At 53.1% G+C, this 14,227-nt stretch overlaps 1 protein-coding gene across 1 annotated transcript in view; it reads left to right on the forward strand.

Annotated features, from left to right (window-relative positions):
• The first annotated feature begins 4,939 nt into the window (after positions 1–4,939).
• PWP2 (PWP2 small subunit processome component) overlaps positions 4,940–14,227 on the forward strand; it is a 28,101-nt gene continuing 18,813 nt past the window's right edge. The window contains exon 1 of the mRNA XM_075334825.1: positions 4,940–5,029. Coding sequence (XP_075190940.1) covers positions 5,012–5,029 — 18 coding nt within the window. The 5' untranslated portion in view covers positions 4,940–5,011. The remainder of the gene's footprint in view (positions 5,030–14,227) is intronic.

Genomic DNA, 14,227 nt, shown 5'->3' on the forward strand with positions numbered 1-14,227 from the left:
TATACACCAACACTGGGAACGTGGAGAAGAGACCTGACCAGTATACACCAACACTGGGAATGTGGAGAAGAGACCTGACCAGTATACACCAACACTGGGGACGTGGAGAAGAGACCTGACCAGTATATACCAACATTGGGAACATGGAGAAGAGACCTGACCAGTATACACCAACACTGGGAACGTGGAGAAGAGACCCGACCGGTATATGCCAACACTGGGAACGTGGAAGTGACCTGACCAGTATACACCAACACTGGGAACGTGGAGAAGAGACCTGACCAGTATACACCAACACTGAGAACGTGGAGAAGAGACCTGACCAGTATACACCAACACTAGGAACGAGGAGAAGAGACCTGACCAGTATACACCAACACTGGGAACGTGGAGAAGAGACATGACCGGTATACACCAACACTGGGAACATGGAGAAGAGACCTGACCAGTGTACACCAACACTGGGAACATGGAGAAGAGACCTGACCAGTGTACACCAACACTGGGAACGTGGAGAAGAGACCTGACCAGTATACACCAACACTGGGAACATGGAGAAGAGACCTGACCAGTATACACCAACACTGGGAACCTGGAGAAGAGACCCGACCAGTATACACCAACACTGGTAATGTGGAGAAGAGACCTGACCAATATACACCAACACTGGGAACATGGAGAAGAGACCTGACCAGTATACACCAACACTGGGAACATGGAGAAGAAACCTGACCAGTATACACCAACACTGGGAACGTGGAGAAGAGACCTGACCAGTATATACCAACACTGGGAACATGGAGTAGAGACCTGACCAGTATACACCAACACTGGGAACATGGAGTAGAGACCTGACCAGTATACACCAACACTGGGAACATGGAGAAGAGACCTGACCAGTATACATCAACACTGGGAACATGGAGTAGAGACCTGACCAGTATACACCAACACTGGGAACGTGGAGAAGAGACCTGACCAGTATACACCAACACTGGGAATGTGGAGAAGAGACCTGACCAGTATACACCAACACTGGGGACGTGGAGAAGAGACCTGACCAGTATATACCAACATTGGGAACATGGAGAAGAGACCTGACCAGTATACACCAACACTGGGAACGTGGAGAAGAGACCCGACCGGTATATGCCAACACTGGGAACGTGGAAGTGACCTGACCAGTATACACCAACACTGGGAACGTGGAGAAGAGACCTGACCAGTATACACCAACACTGAGAACGTGGAGAAGAGACCTGACCAGTATACACCAACACTAGGAACGAGGAGAAGAGACCTGACCAGTATACACCAACACTGGGAACGTGGAGAAGAGACATGACCGGTATACACCAACACTGGGAATGTGGAGAAGAGACCTGACCAATATACACCAACACTGGGAACATGGAGAAGAGACCTGACCAGTATACACCAACACTGGGAACATGGAGAAGAGACCTGACCAGTATACACCAACACTGGGAACATGGAGAAGAGACCTGACCAGTGTACACCAACACTGGGAACGTGGAGAAGAGACCTGACCAGTATACACCAACACTGGGAATGTGGAGAAGAGACCTGACCAGTATACACCAACACTGGGAACGTGGAGAAGACACCTGACCAGTATACACCAACACTGGGAACATGGAGAAGAGACCTGACCAGTATACACCGACACTGGGAACGTGGAGAAGAGACCTGACCAGTATACACCAACACTTGGGAACATGGAGTAGAGACCTGACCAGTATACACCAACACTGGGAACATGGAGAAGACCCCTGACCAGTATACCCCAACACTGGGAACATGGAGTAGAGACCTGACCAGTATACACCAACACTGGGAACATGGAGTAGAGACCTGACCAGTATACACCAACACTGGGAACATGGAGAAGAGACCTGACCAGTATACACCAACACTGGGACCGTGGAGAAGAGAACTGACCAGTATACACCAACACTGGGAACATGGAGAAGAGACCTGACCAGTATACACCAACACTGGGAACATGGAGAAGAGACCTGACCAGTATACACCAACACTGGGAACATGGAGAAGAGACCTGACCAGTATACACCAACACTGGGAACGTCGAGAAGAGACCTGACCAGTATACACCAACACTGGGAACGTGGAGAAGAGACCTGACCAGTATACACCAACACTGGGAACATGGAGAAGAGACCTGACCAGTACACACCAACACTGGGAACATGGAGAAGAGACGTGACCAGTATACACCAACACTGGGAACGTGGAGAAGAGACCTGACCAGTATACACCAACACTGGGAACATGGAGAAGAGACCTGACCAGTATACACCAACACTGGGAACATGGAGAAGAGACCTGACCAGTATACACCAACACTGGGAACATGGAGAAGAGACCTGACCAGTATACACCAACACTGGGAACATGGAGAAGAGACCTGACCAGTATACACCAACACTGGGAACGTGGAGAAGAGACCTGACCAGTATACACCAACACTTGGGGCTATTTAGAGGCTGTTTTTGGGGCTATTCAGGGGATGGTTTGGGGGCTATTCAGGGGCTGGTTCTGGAGTTATTTAGGGGGCTGGTTCTGGGGATATTCAGGGGCTGGTTCTGGAGTTATTTAGGGGGCTGGTTCTGGGGCTATTCAGAGGGCAGGTTCTGGGGCTATTCAGGGGGCTGGTTCTGCAGCTATTTAGGGGCTGGTTCTGGGGCTGTTTTGGGGGCTATTCAGGGGCTGGTTCTGGGGCTATGTAGGGGCTGGTTCTGGGGCTATTTAGGGGGCTGGTTCTGGGGATATTCAGGGGGCTGGTTCTGGGGATATTCAGGGGGCTGGTTCTGGGGATATTCAGGGGGCTGGTTCTGGGGATATTCAGGGGGCTGGTTCTGGGCCTATTCAGGGGGCTGGTTCTGGGCCTATTCAGGGGGCTGGTTCTGGGCCTATTCAGGGGGCTGGTTCTGGGCCTATTCAGGGGGCTGGTTCTGGGCCTATTTAGGGGGCTGGTTCTGGGCCTATTCAGGGGGCTGGTTCTGGGCCTATTTAGGGGGCTGGTTCTGGGCCTATTCAGGGGGCTGGTTCTGGGCCTATTCAGGGGGCTGGTTCTGGGGCTGTTTGGCGGGCTATTCAGGGGCTGGTTCTGGGGCTATGTAGGGGGCTGGTTCTGGGGCTATTTAGGGGGCTGGTTCTGGGGATATTCAGGGGGCTGGTTCTGGGGATATTCAGGGGCTGGTTCTGGGGCTATGTAGGGGGCTATTTAGGGGCTGGTTCTGGGGATATTCAGGGGGCTGGTTCTGGGGCTATTCAGGGGCTGGTTCTGGGGCTATTCAGGGGCTGTTTTGGGGGCTATTCAGGGGCTGGTTCCCGGGGATATTTTTAGGGGGCTATTTTGGGGGCTGGTTCTGGGGCTATGTAGGGGGCTATTTAGGGGCTGGTTCTGGGGCTATTTAGGGGGCTATTTAGGGGCTGGTTCTGGGGCTATTTAGGGGGCTGGTTCTGGGGCTATGTAGGGGGTTGGTTCTGGGGATATTAAGGGGCTGGGTCTGGGGATATTCAGGGGGCTGGTTCTGGGGATATTCAGGGGGCTGGTTCTGGGGCTATTCAGGGGGCTGGTTCTGGGGCTATTCAGGGGGCTGGTTCTGGGGGCTGGTTCTGGGGATATTCAGGGGGCTGGTTCTGGGGGCTGGTTCTGGGGATATTATGGGGGCTGGTTCTGGGGATATTCAGGGGGCTGGTTCTGGGGCTATGTAGGGGGTTGGTTCTGGGGATATTCAGGGGGCTGGTTCTGGGGATATTCAGGGGGCTGGTTTTGGGGATATTCAGGGGGCTGGTTCTGGGGATATTCAGGGGGCTGGTTCTGGGGATATTCTGGGGGCTGGTTTTGGGGATATTCAGGGGGCTGGTTCTGGGGCTATGTAGGGGGCTGGTTTTGGGGATATTCAGGGGGCTGGTTCTGGGGATATTCAGGGGGCTGGTTCTGGGGATATTCAGGGGGCTGGTTTTGGGGATATTCAGGGGGCTGGTTCTGGGGATATTCTGGGGGCTGGTTTTGGGGATATTCAGGGGGCTGGTTCTGGGGCTATGTAGGGGGCTGGTTTTGGGGATATTCAGGGGGCTGGTTCTGGGGATATTCAGGGGGCTGGTTTTGGGGATATTCAGGGGGCTGGTTCTGGGGATATTCTGGGGGCTGGTTTTGGGGATATTCAGGGGGCTGGTTCTGGGGATATTCTGGGGGCTGGTTTTGGGGATATTCAGGGGGCTGGTTCTGGGGCTATGTAGGGGGTTGGTTCTGGGGATATTCAGGGGGCTGGTTTTGGGGATATTCAGGGGGCTGGTTCTGGGGATATTCTGGGGGCTGGTTTTGGGGATATTCAGGGGGCTGGTTCTGGGGCTATGTAGGGGGTTGGTTCTGGGGATATTCAGGGGGCTGGTTTTGGGGATATTCAGGGGGCTGGTTCTGGGGATATTCTGGGGGTTGGTTCTGGGGATATTCAGGGGGCTGGTTTTGGGGATATTCAGGGGGCTGGTTCTGGGGATATTCAGGGGGCTGGTTCTGGGGATATTCAGGGGGCTGGTTTTGGGGATATTCAGGGGCTGGTTCCCGGGGCTATTTTTAGGGGGCTATTTTGGGGGCTGGTTCCGGGCTGTGTATTTTCGGCTGTTCTCTGGGGCACTTGGGGAAGCGGTCGCCCCCTATTTCTGGGTGTTGCTCCCCTCAGCGCCAGGCCTCGTCTCCTCTCCGCCTTCCCGCTCTGTTCTTCACGTGTCACGTGTTATCTGCTTCTCTGCGGCGCTTCAGACTACGAGGACGTTACAGCTCCGCCCCTTCCCTTACAATCACGTGACCTCGTGGACCCAGCAATGTACCAGCTCCGCCCAATTGTCACGTGGTCTTTCTTGTGACGCGCTGCCATATTTGTGGAGTTCAGGGAGGAAGTGACGACAGAAAACGGAAGTGACTGCGGACACGTGGGTTCCATGTGAGAACAGAACCGGGAGCATGAAGTATAATTACAAGGTAAAAACCGGAGGAAGAAGAAGAAGAGGAGGAGGATGGGGGTTATAGGTGCGGAGGATAGAGGAGGAGGATGGGGGTTATAGGTGCGGAGGATAGAGGAGGATGGGGGTTATAGGTGCGGAGGATAGAGGAGGAGGATGGGGGTTATAGGTGCGGAGGATAGAGGAGGAGGATGGGGGTTATAGGTGCGGAGGATAGAGGAGGAGGATGGGGGTTATAGGTGCGGAGGATAGAGGAGGAGGATGGGGGTTATAGGTGCGGAGGATAGAGGAGGAGGATGGGGGTTATAGGTGCGGAGGATAGAGGAGGAGGATGGGGGTTATAGGTGCGGAGGATAGAGGAGGAGGATGGGGGTTATAGGTGCGGAGGATAGAGGAGGAGGATGGGGGTTATAGGTGCGGAGGATAGAGGAGGAGGATGGGGGTTATAGGTGCGGAGGATAGAGGAGGAGGATGGGGGTTATAGGTGCGGAGGATAGAGGAGGAGGATGGGGGTTATAGGTGCGGAGGATAGAGGAGGAGGATGGGGGTTATAGGTGCGGAGGATAGAGGAGGAGGATGGGGGTTATAGGTGCGGAGGATAGAGGAGGAGGATGGGGGTTATAGGTGCGGAGGATAGAGGAGGAGGATGGGGGTTATAGGTGCGGAGGATAGAGGAGGAGGATGGGGGTTATAGGTGCGGAGGATAGAGGAGGAGGATGGGGGTTATAGGTGCGGAGGATAGAGGAGGAGGATGGGGGTTATAGGTGCGGAGGATAGAGGAGGAGGATGGGGGTTATAGGTGCGGAGGATAGAGGAGGAGGATGGGGGTTATAGGTGCGGAGGATAGAGGAGGAGGATGGGGGTTATAGGTGCGGAGGATAGAGGAGGAGGATGGGGGTTATAGGTGCGGAGGATAGAGGAGGAGGATGGGGGTTATAGGTGCGGAGGATAGAGGAGGAGGATGGGGGTTATAGGTGCGGAGGATAGAGGAGGAGGATGGGGGTTATAGGTGCGGAGGATAGAGGAGGAGGATGGGGGTTATAGGTGCGGAGGATAGAGGAGGAGGATGGGGGTTATAGGTGCGGAGGATAGAGGAGGAGGATGGGGGTTATAGGTGCGGAGGATAGAGGAGGAGGATGGGGGTTATAGGTGCGGAGGATAGAGGAGGAGGATGGGGGTTATAGGTGCGGAGGATGGAGGAGGAGGATGGGGGTTATAGGTGCGGAGGATAGAGGAGGAGGATGGGGGTTATAGGTGCGGAGGATGGAGGAGGAGGATGGGGGTTATAGGTGCGGAGGATGGAGGAGGAGGAGGAGGATGGGGGTTATAGGTGCGGAGGATGGAGGAGGAGGAGGAGGATGGGGGTTATAGGTGCGGAGGATGGAGGAGGAGGAGGATGGGGGTTATAGGTGAGGAGGAGGATGGGGGTTCTAGGGGCGGAGGATGGGGGTTCTAGGGGCGGAGGATAGAAGATGGGGGTTCTTGGGGCGGAGGATAGAGGAGGAGGATGGGGGTTCTAGGGGCGGAGGATAGAGGAGGATGGGGGTTCTAGGGGCGGAGGATAGAAGATGGGGGTTCTTGGGGCGGAGGATAGAGGAGGAGGATGGGGGTTCTTGGGGCGGAGGATAGAGGAGGAGGATGGGGGTTCTTGGGGCGGAGGATAGAGGAGGAGGATGGGGGTTCTTGGGGCGGAGGATAGAGGAGGAGGATGGGGGTTCTTGGGGCGGAGGATAGAGGAGGAGGATGGGGGTTCTTGGGGCGGAGGATAGAGGAGGAGGATGGGGGTTCTAGGGGCGGAGGATAGAGGAGGAGGATGGGGGTTCTTGGGGCGGAGGATAGAGGAGGAGGATGGGGGTTTTGTCCTTGTGTTGCTCTATGCACAGATTCTTTTTATTTTTTTTGCTTTTTCTGATAGTTTGTATCTGGTGAGTCTTCGGGATGATTTTGTGACTTCTCGGCGTTCTCTCGTCGGTGTCTGATCGGATGATTTTGTGACTTCTCGGCGTTCTCCCCTCGGTGTCGGCGTCTGATCGGATGATTTTGTGACTTCTCGGCGTTCTCCCCTCGGTGTCTGATCGGATGATTTTGTGTCTTCTCGGCGTTCTCCCCTCGGTGTCGGCGTCTGATCGGATGATTTTGTGACTTCTCGGCGTTCTCCCCTCGGTGTCGGCGTCTGATCGGATGATTTTGTGACTTCTCGGCGTTCTCTCGTCGGTGTCTGATCGGATGATTTTGTGACTTCTCGGCGTTCTCCCCTCGGTGTCGGTGTCTGATCGGATGATTTTGTGACTTCTCGGCGTTCTCCCCTCGGTGTCGGCGTCTGATCGGATGATTTTGTGACTTCTCGGCGTTCTCCCCTCGGTGTCGGCGTGTGATCGGATGATTTTGTGACTTCTCGGCGTTCTCCCCTCGGTGTCTGATCGGATGATTTTGTGACTTCTCGGCGTTCTCCCCTCGGTGTCGGCGTCTGATCGGATGATTTTGTGACTTCTCGGCGTTCTCTCGTCGGTGTCTGATCGGATGATTTTGTGACTTCTCGGCGTTCTCCCCTCGGTGTCGGCGTGTGATCGGATGATTTTGTGACTTCTCGGCGTTCTCTCGTCGGTGTCTGATCGGATGATTTTGTGACTTCTCGGCGTTCTCCCCTCGGTGTCTGATCGGATGATTTTGTGTCTTCTCGGCGTTCTCCCCTCGGTGTCGGCGTCTGATCGGATGATTTTGTGACTTCTCGGCGTTCTCCCCTCGGTGTCGGCGTCTGATTGGATGATTTTGTGACTTCTCGGCGTTCTCCCCTCGGTGTCTGCGTCTGATCGGATGATTTTGTGACTTCTCGGCGTTCTCCCCTCGGTGTCGGCGTCTGATCGGATGATTTTGTGACTTCTCGGCGTTCTCCCCTCGGTGTCGGCGTCTGATCGGATGATTTTGTGACTTCTCGGCGTTCTCCCCTCGGTGTCGGTGTCTGATCGGATGATTTTGTGACTTCTCGGCGTTCTCTCGTCGGTGTCTGATCGGATGATTTTGTGACTTCTCGGCGTTCTCCCCTCGGTGTCTGATCGGATGATTTTGTGTCTTCTCGGCGTTCTCCCCTCGGTGTCGGCGTCTGATCGGATGATTTTGTGACTTCTCGGCGTTCTCCCCTCGGTGTCGGCGTCTGATTGGATGATTTTGTGACTTCTCGGCGTTCTCCCCTCGGTGTCTGCGTCTGATCGGATGATTTTGTGACTTCTCGGCGTTCTCCCCTCGGTGTCGGCGTCTGATCGGATGATTTTGTGACTTCTCGGCGTTCTCCCCTCGGTGTCGGCGTCTGATCGGATGATTTTGTGACTTCTCGGCGTTCTCCCCTCGGTGTCGGCGTCTGATCGGATGATTTTGTGACTTCTCGGCGTTCTCCCCTCGGTGTCGGCGTCTGATCGGATGATTTTGTGACTTCTCGGCGTTCTCCCCTCGGTGTCGGCGTCTGATCGGATGATTTTGTGACTTCTCGGCGTTCTCCCCTCGGTGTCGGCGTCTGATCGGATGATTTTGTGACTTCTCGGCGTTCTCCCCTCGGTGTCGGCGTCTGATCGGATGATTTTGTGACTTCTCGGCGTTCTCCCCTCAGTGTCGGCGTCTGATCGGATGATTTTGTGACTTCTCGGCGTCCTCCCCTCGGTGTCGGCGTGTGATCGGATGATTTTGTGACTTCTCGGCGTTCTCCCGTCGGTGTCTGATCTGATGATTTTGTGACTTCTCGGCGTTCTCTCGTCGGTGTCTGATTGGATGATTTTGTGACTTCTCGGCGTTCTCCCCTCGGTGTCTGCGTCTGATCGGATGATTTTGTGACTTCTCGGCGTTCTCCCCTCGGTGTCGGCGTCTGATCGGATGATTTTGTGACTTCTCGGCGTTCTCCCCTCGGTGTCGGCGTCTGATCGGATGATTTTGTGACTTCTCGGCGTTCTCCCCTCGGTGTCGGCGTGTGATCGGATGATTTTGTGACTTCTCGGCGTTCTCCCCTCGGTGTCGGCGTGTGATCGGATGATTTTGTGACTTCTCGGCGTTCTCCCCTCGGTGTCGGCGTGTGATCGGATGATTTTGTGACTTCTCGGCGTTCTCCCCTCGGTGTCGGCGTGTGATCGGATGATTTTGTGACTTCTCGGCGTTCTCCCCTCGGTGTCGGCGTGTGATCGGATGATTTTGTGACTTCTCGGCGTTCTCCCCTCGGTGTCGGCGTGTGATCGGATGATTTTGTGACTTCTCGGCGTTCTCCCCTCGGTGTCGGCGTGTGATCGGATGATTTTGTGACTTCTCGGCGTTCTCCCCTCGGTGTCGGCGTCTGATCGGATGATTTTGTGACTTCTCGGCGTTCTCCCCTTGGTGTCGGCGTCTGATCGGATGATTTTGTGACTTCTCGGCGTTCTCTCGTCGGTGTCTGATCGGATGATTTTGTGACTTCTCGGCGTTCTCCCCTCGGTGTCGGCGTCTGATCGGATGATTTTGTGACTTCTCGGCGTTCTCCCCTCGGTGTTGGCTGCAAGTGTCTTATTGGATCGAGGGCCAGACAGGCCGCTCACTGACCTTACAGGGATTTTGTGTAGTTTCTAGAGATGGGCGCAACCATCGATACCCAGGATTTGGGGGTCCAAGCGGATTTAAAAACCCCAAAACAAAATACAGAACCCTGTTTGGGACTGGAATTGATCCCTGATCCCTGGCCGGACGCTGGTCCCCATATTAGTCTATAGGGACCAGAATCCGGCGCTTGAAAATAGTGGTATAAAGGGCTAAGGGGATTAGAGCGCTATAGTTACCGAGTCCCCGGCGTGGGTGAAACACTACTTCCGGGGCCGCTCACTCTACATCTGGGGCCGCTCATTATCCCTCATGTATATGTACTGCTTCCCCCTCACAGTCCCAGCTTTTGTGATTGGTTGCAGTCAGACCCCGCCCCCAGTCTGTGTGGTGGCGTGACTGCTTGGAATCAGACAATCTGTGTCTCTATCGTGGTGTAAAAATAAATTAAAATTGATGTAGGGTCCCCCTGTATTCTGATATTAGCACAGATAAAGCCCCCAGCTACAGGCTGCAGCCCCCACCCTGCACTTATCTGGGCTGTGTATGAAAATATAAGGAACCGCGTGCGACTTTTTAAAAAAAAAAAAAAAAATTAAGAATTATTCTTACTGTTAATTCAGTGTCTAAGAACCTCCACGACAGGAAACAGACAGGTTAAAAACCCCTCCTGCCACTCATCGCCCCTCATCTCCAGTGTCTTTTCCAAGTACCGCACCCGTATGAACGCTCAATTGTGTTTTATTTAGGAATTAGGATAAATTATACTGATGTAAAGCAGCGAGGGACTATCTGTGCTGCCGGGGAGGGTTCTTAGAAACCGAACTAACGGTAAGAATAAATCTATTTTCTCCAATCACCCTCCACCACAGCACCACAGGAGGAATACCAACAAAATCCTCGCGGGGGGACAATAGCTTGGAGGACTTTCTGACCGACCACTAAAGGGGGCTTTACACGGTAGCGATATGGATAGCAATTTCTAGCGATATCGAGCGTGTAAGTACCCGCCCCCGTCGCGCATGCGATTGTCTATGATCGCTGCCGCAGCGAACATTATCGCTATGGCAGCGTCACATGCACTTACCTGGTCGGCGTCGGCGCTGTGACTGCCGAACAATCCCTCCTTCAAGGGGGAGGAGCGTTCGGCATCACAGCGACGTCACCGCAACGTCACTAAGCGGACAGCCAATCAAAGCGGAGGGGCGGAGATGAGCATTACGTAACATCCCGCCCACCTCTTCCTTCCGCATTGTGGCCGGCGGCAGGTAAGGAGACGTTCCTCGCTCCTGCGGTGTCACATAAACAACCCTTACCGATTTTTGAGTTTGGGACCACCTCTCCATGGTGAACGATTTTCACCATTTTTGAGGTCGCTTAAGGCTATGTGCGCACGTGTGCGTATTACATGCAGTTACGCTGCGTCCTGCGTCCCCTGCACAGTCTATGGAGATTGTGCAGGAGCCGTGCGCACGTGGCATATTAGAACGCAGCGCTTCGGCTGCTGCCCGAATCGCTGCGTTCTAAGAAGTGACATGTCACTTTTTTCGTGCGGTTTGCATTCTGTCTATAGGGAGAGGCAGCATGCAGAGCGCACGAATCTGCCGGCACCATGCGCTTCAGAACGCAGCTTTTCAGCTGCGCTCTGAAGTGCACCTTTTAGGTGCAGTGCAGAGCGCACACGTGCGCACATAGCCTTAGGACGCTGGTCAGTGTCACACGCTGCGATATCGTTAATGACACCGGATGTGCGTCACTAACAACGTGACCCCGACGATAAAACATTAACGATATCATAGCGTGTAAAGGCCGCTTAAGTCTTTGTTAGAGCTCAGATCCAATCTATAATTCTTATAAACGTGTGGACAGAGGAGCAGGTGGCAGCTCTGCAGATCTGCTCGATGGGTGCGTTAGCCATTTCGGCCCAGGAGACCAATACTGATCGGATTGAGTGGGCTTTTAGATTCTTAGGCGGTAGCAGATCTTGGTTGATACGTGGCTCAGATAGCCCTCCTGATGCAGGTGGCGATGGTACTTTTTGAAGTCTTTTTGCACTTGTTCTGACCGAATAAGTGCAGAGATTTTGCTCCTTCCTAAAGGACCTTGTGTGTTGAAGGTACTGTAGAACAGTCCTGCATACATCCGGGGAATGAAACTCGGCTTCCTTTGCATTTGATGGATTCTGCCAGAACAAAGGTAAAATGATATCCTGCGACATATGGAAGTCCGAGACTACCTTAGGCAGACATGCTGGGTCTAGGTGAAGAATAATCCTGTCATCCAGGATCTTCAGGTATGGATCCCTGATAGTTTGGATTTCGCCTACTCTTCTGGCTGTAGTAATTGCCACTAGATAGGCCGTCTTCCACGCCAGTTTCTCCAGGCTTGTAGAAGTGATGGGTTCAAATAGAGGCAATGTCTACCCTTTGAGGACAATATTTAGATCCTATGGGGAACCAGGATGGATCGCCTGGGTTGAAGCCTGGTAGCTGCTGCCATGAAACTTTTGATCCAATGATGACCCACAAGATCTAGATCAAAGAATGATCCAAGTGCAGAGATCTGAACCTTAAGGGTATTAGGTTTCAGGCCCTTCTCTAGTCCACTCTAAAGGAAATCCAGAATCTGGGCCATGTTTGGGTGGAAAGGGTCCGGAGGGTTGGACCTACCCCAAGTTGTGAAGACTCTCCAAATCTTGCTGTATTTGGCATTAGTAAGTGGCTTTGTTTTTCTGAAGCGTTTTAATTACATTATCCGAAAGTCCTCTATTTCTCAGGATCATGGCTTCAGCAGCCAGATTCCGTTTCTGTATGTTGGGATGATGAATCGGCCCCTCATGTGGAAGGTTGCTGATCTGCGGTAACATCAGGGGACCCTCCTGGATTAACTTGTCAGAGCGCCATACCAACTTCTCTTGGGCCACAGCGGAGCTACCATAATGGTAGTAACTTTATCCACTCTGATTTTCTGTGGAGTTTTGGCTAACAGCGGAATTGGTGGGACGCTTAGGCGAGACTGAAGGCCCAGGGTTGAGCAAAGGCATCCACTACCAAGCACTGGTCTTTGGGGTTCAGGGAAAAATATTGGTTTACCTTTGCATTGTATTAGTTTGCTAAAAGGTCCACCTCTGGAAGACCCCACTGAATGACTTTGTCCTGGAAGATCTCATTTAGGCTCCAGTTGCCTGGATGTACGTCCGTCCGACTTAGAAAGTCCGCCTGTACATTGGCCGACCCCTTGAGATGGAAGGCTGACAGGGAGAGATGTAGTTCTGCTCAGGAAAATATTCTGGCTGACGCCATCTTTAAGGTCTCGTATCTTGTACCTCCTTGACACAGGTGAGCTACTGTCGTCTGAATAGATCCTCACATGTTTGCCCTGGATTAGGGAGACGCTTAAGCTGGTGTCACACATAACGACGACGACAACGACGTCGCTGCAACGTCACCATATTCTGTAACGTAGCAGCGACCTCAACAGCGACGTCGCTGTGTGTGACACATAACAACGATCAGACCCCTGCTGCGAAATCGCTGCTCGCTCCTGAATGCTCCAGGTCATTTTTTGATCGCTGCTATCCCGCTGCGCCATGCTGATAAGCTGATAATCCTTGTGTTTGACACCGCAGCAGCGACGCTACGCTACGTCTGAAACCACACAACGACCGTCGACGTCGCTTGATCGCTGCTCCGTCGCTGCTTTTTATACCATGTTTGACAGCTTACTAACGATCATCTATGGTCGCTGCTACGTCACAGAATATGGTGACGTTGCAGCGACGTCGTTGTCGTCGTCGTTATGTGTGACACCAGCTTTAGAGCCTCCTCCACAGCCTTCAGCTTTCTGAAATTGGAGGACCTGATGCTGGTTTGTTGTGTCCAAGTCCCTTGGAAGGACGTCTGGGCCACTGCTCCCCAACACCTCTTGCTGGCATCCGTTGTTACTGTGACCAGAGGAATTTGGTTCCTAAACACTCCCTTCTTCAGATGTTTCACTATTAACCACTAGGCGAGAGAGGCTTTCACGTGGCTGAGTAGTGAAATTCTCCTGTTCAGTGTCCTCAGGAACCCGTTCCATGAGGACAGGATGTGGGTTTGCAGGACTCCTGTGTGGGATTGTTCCCACGCTGCTGATAGGATGCAGGATGTCATCAGGCCGAGTACAGACATTGCCGTTCTGAGGGAAGTTCTCAGGTCCCGGAACGCTGCCACTTTGGTTCTTACTTCCTATTGTCTGTCCTCTGGTAAGAATGATGTTTGTCTTCCAGAGTCTAAGAGGACCCCGAAGAATCTTTTTGTTATGGAGGGGTGTAGGTTCCATTTTTGGAGATTTATCCATCTCAGAGAATCTAGGACCCGAAGGGTCGTCCTGACATGGTCTTCTAATATTGGTGGAGATGGTGCATGATCAGGAGGTTGTCTAAATATTGGACGATGCAGATGTTTAACTTCCTCAAGGGAGCTATGGGCTCTGCCATGATTTTGATGAATACTCTGGGAGCTGAGGATATGCCCAAGGGGAGGACATCGTATTGGAAGTGTAAGATATGGTTGTCTTGAAAGACCGTGAACCTTAGAAATGTTCTGTATGATCAGTGGATGGGTACGTGATAGTACGCATCTTGAAGGTCGATGTAACAGCGCGCCGCCATAAGGATAACACCTACCCC

Source organism: Anomaloglossus baeobatrachus, chromosome 2 (assembly GCF_048569485.1).
Source record: "Anomaloglossus baeobatrachus isolate aAnoBae1 chromosome 2, aAnoBae1.hap1, whole genome shotgun sequence".
NCBI classification, from domain to species: Eukaryota; Metazoa; Chordata; class Amphibia; order Anura; family Aromobatidae; genus Anomaloglossus; species Anomaloglossus baeobatrachus.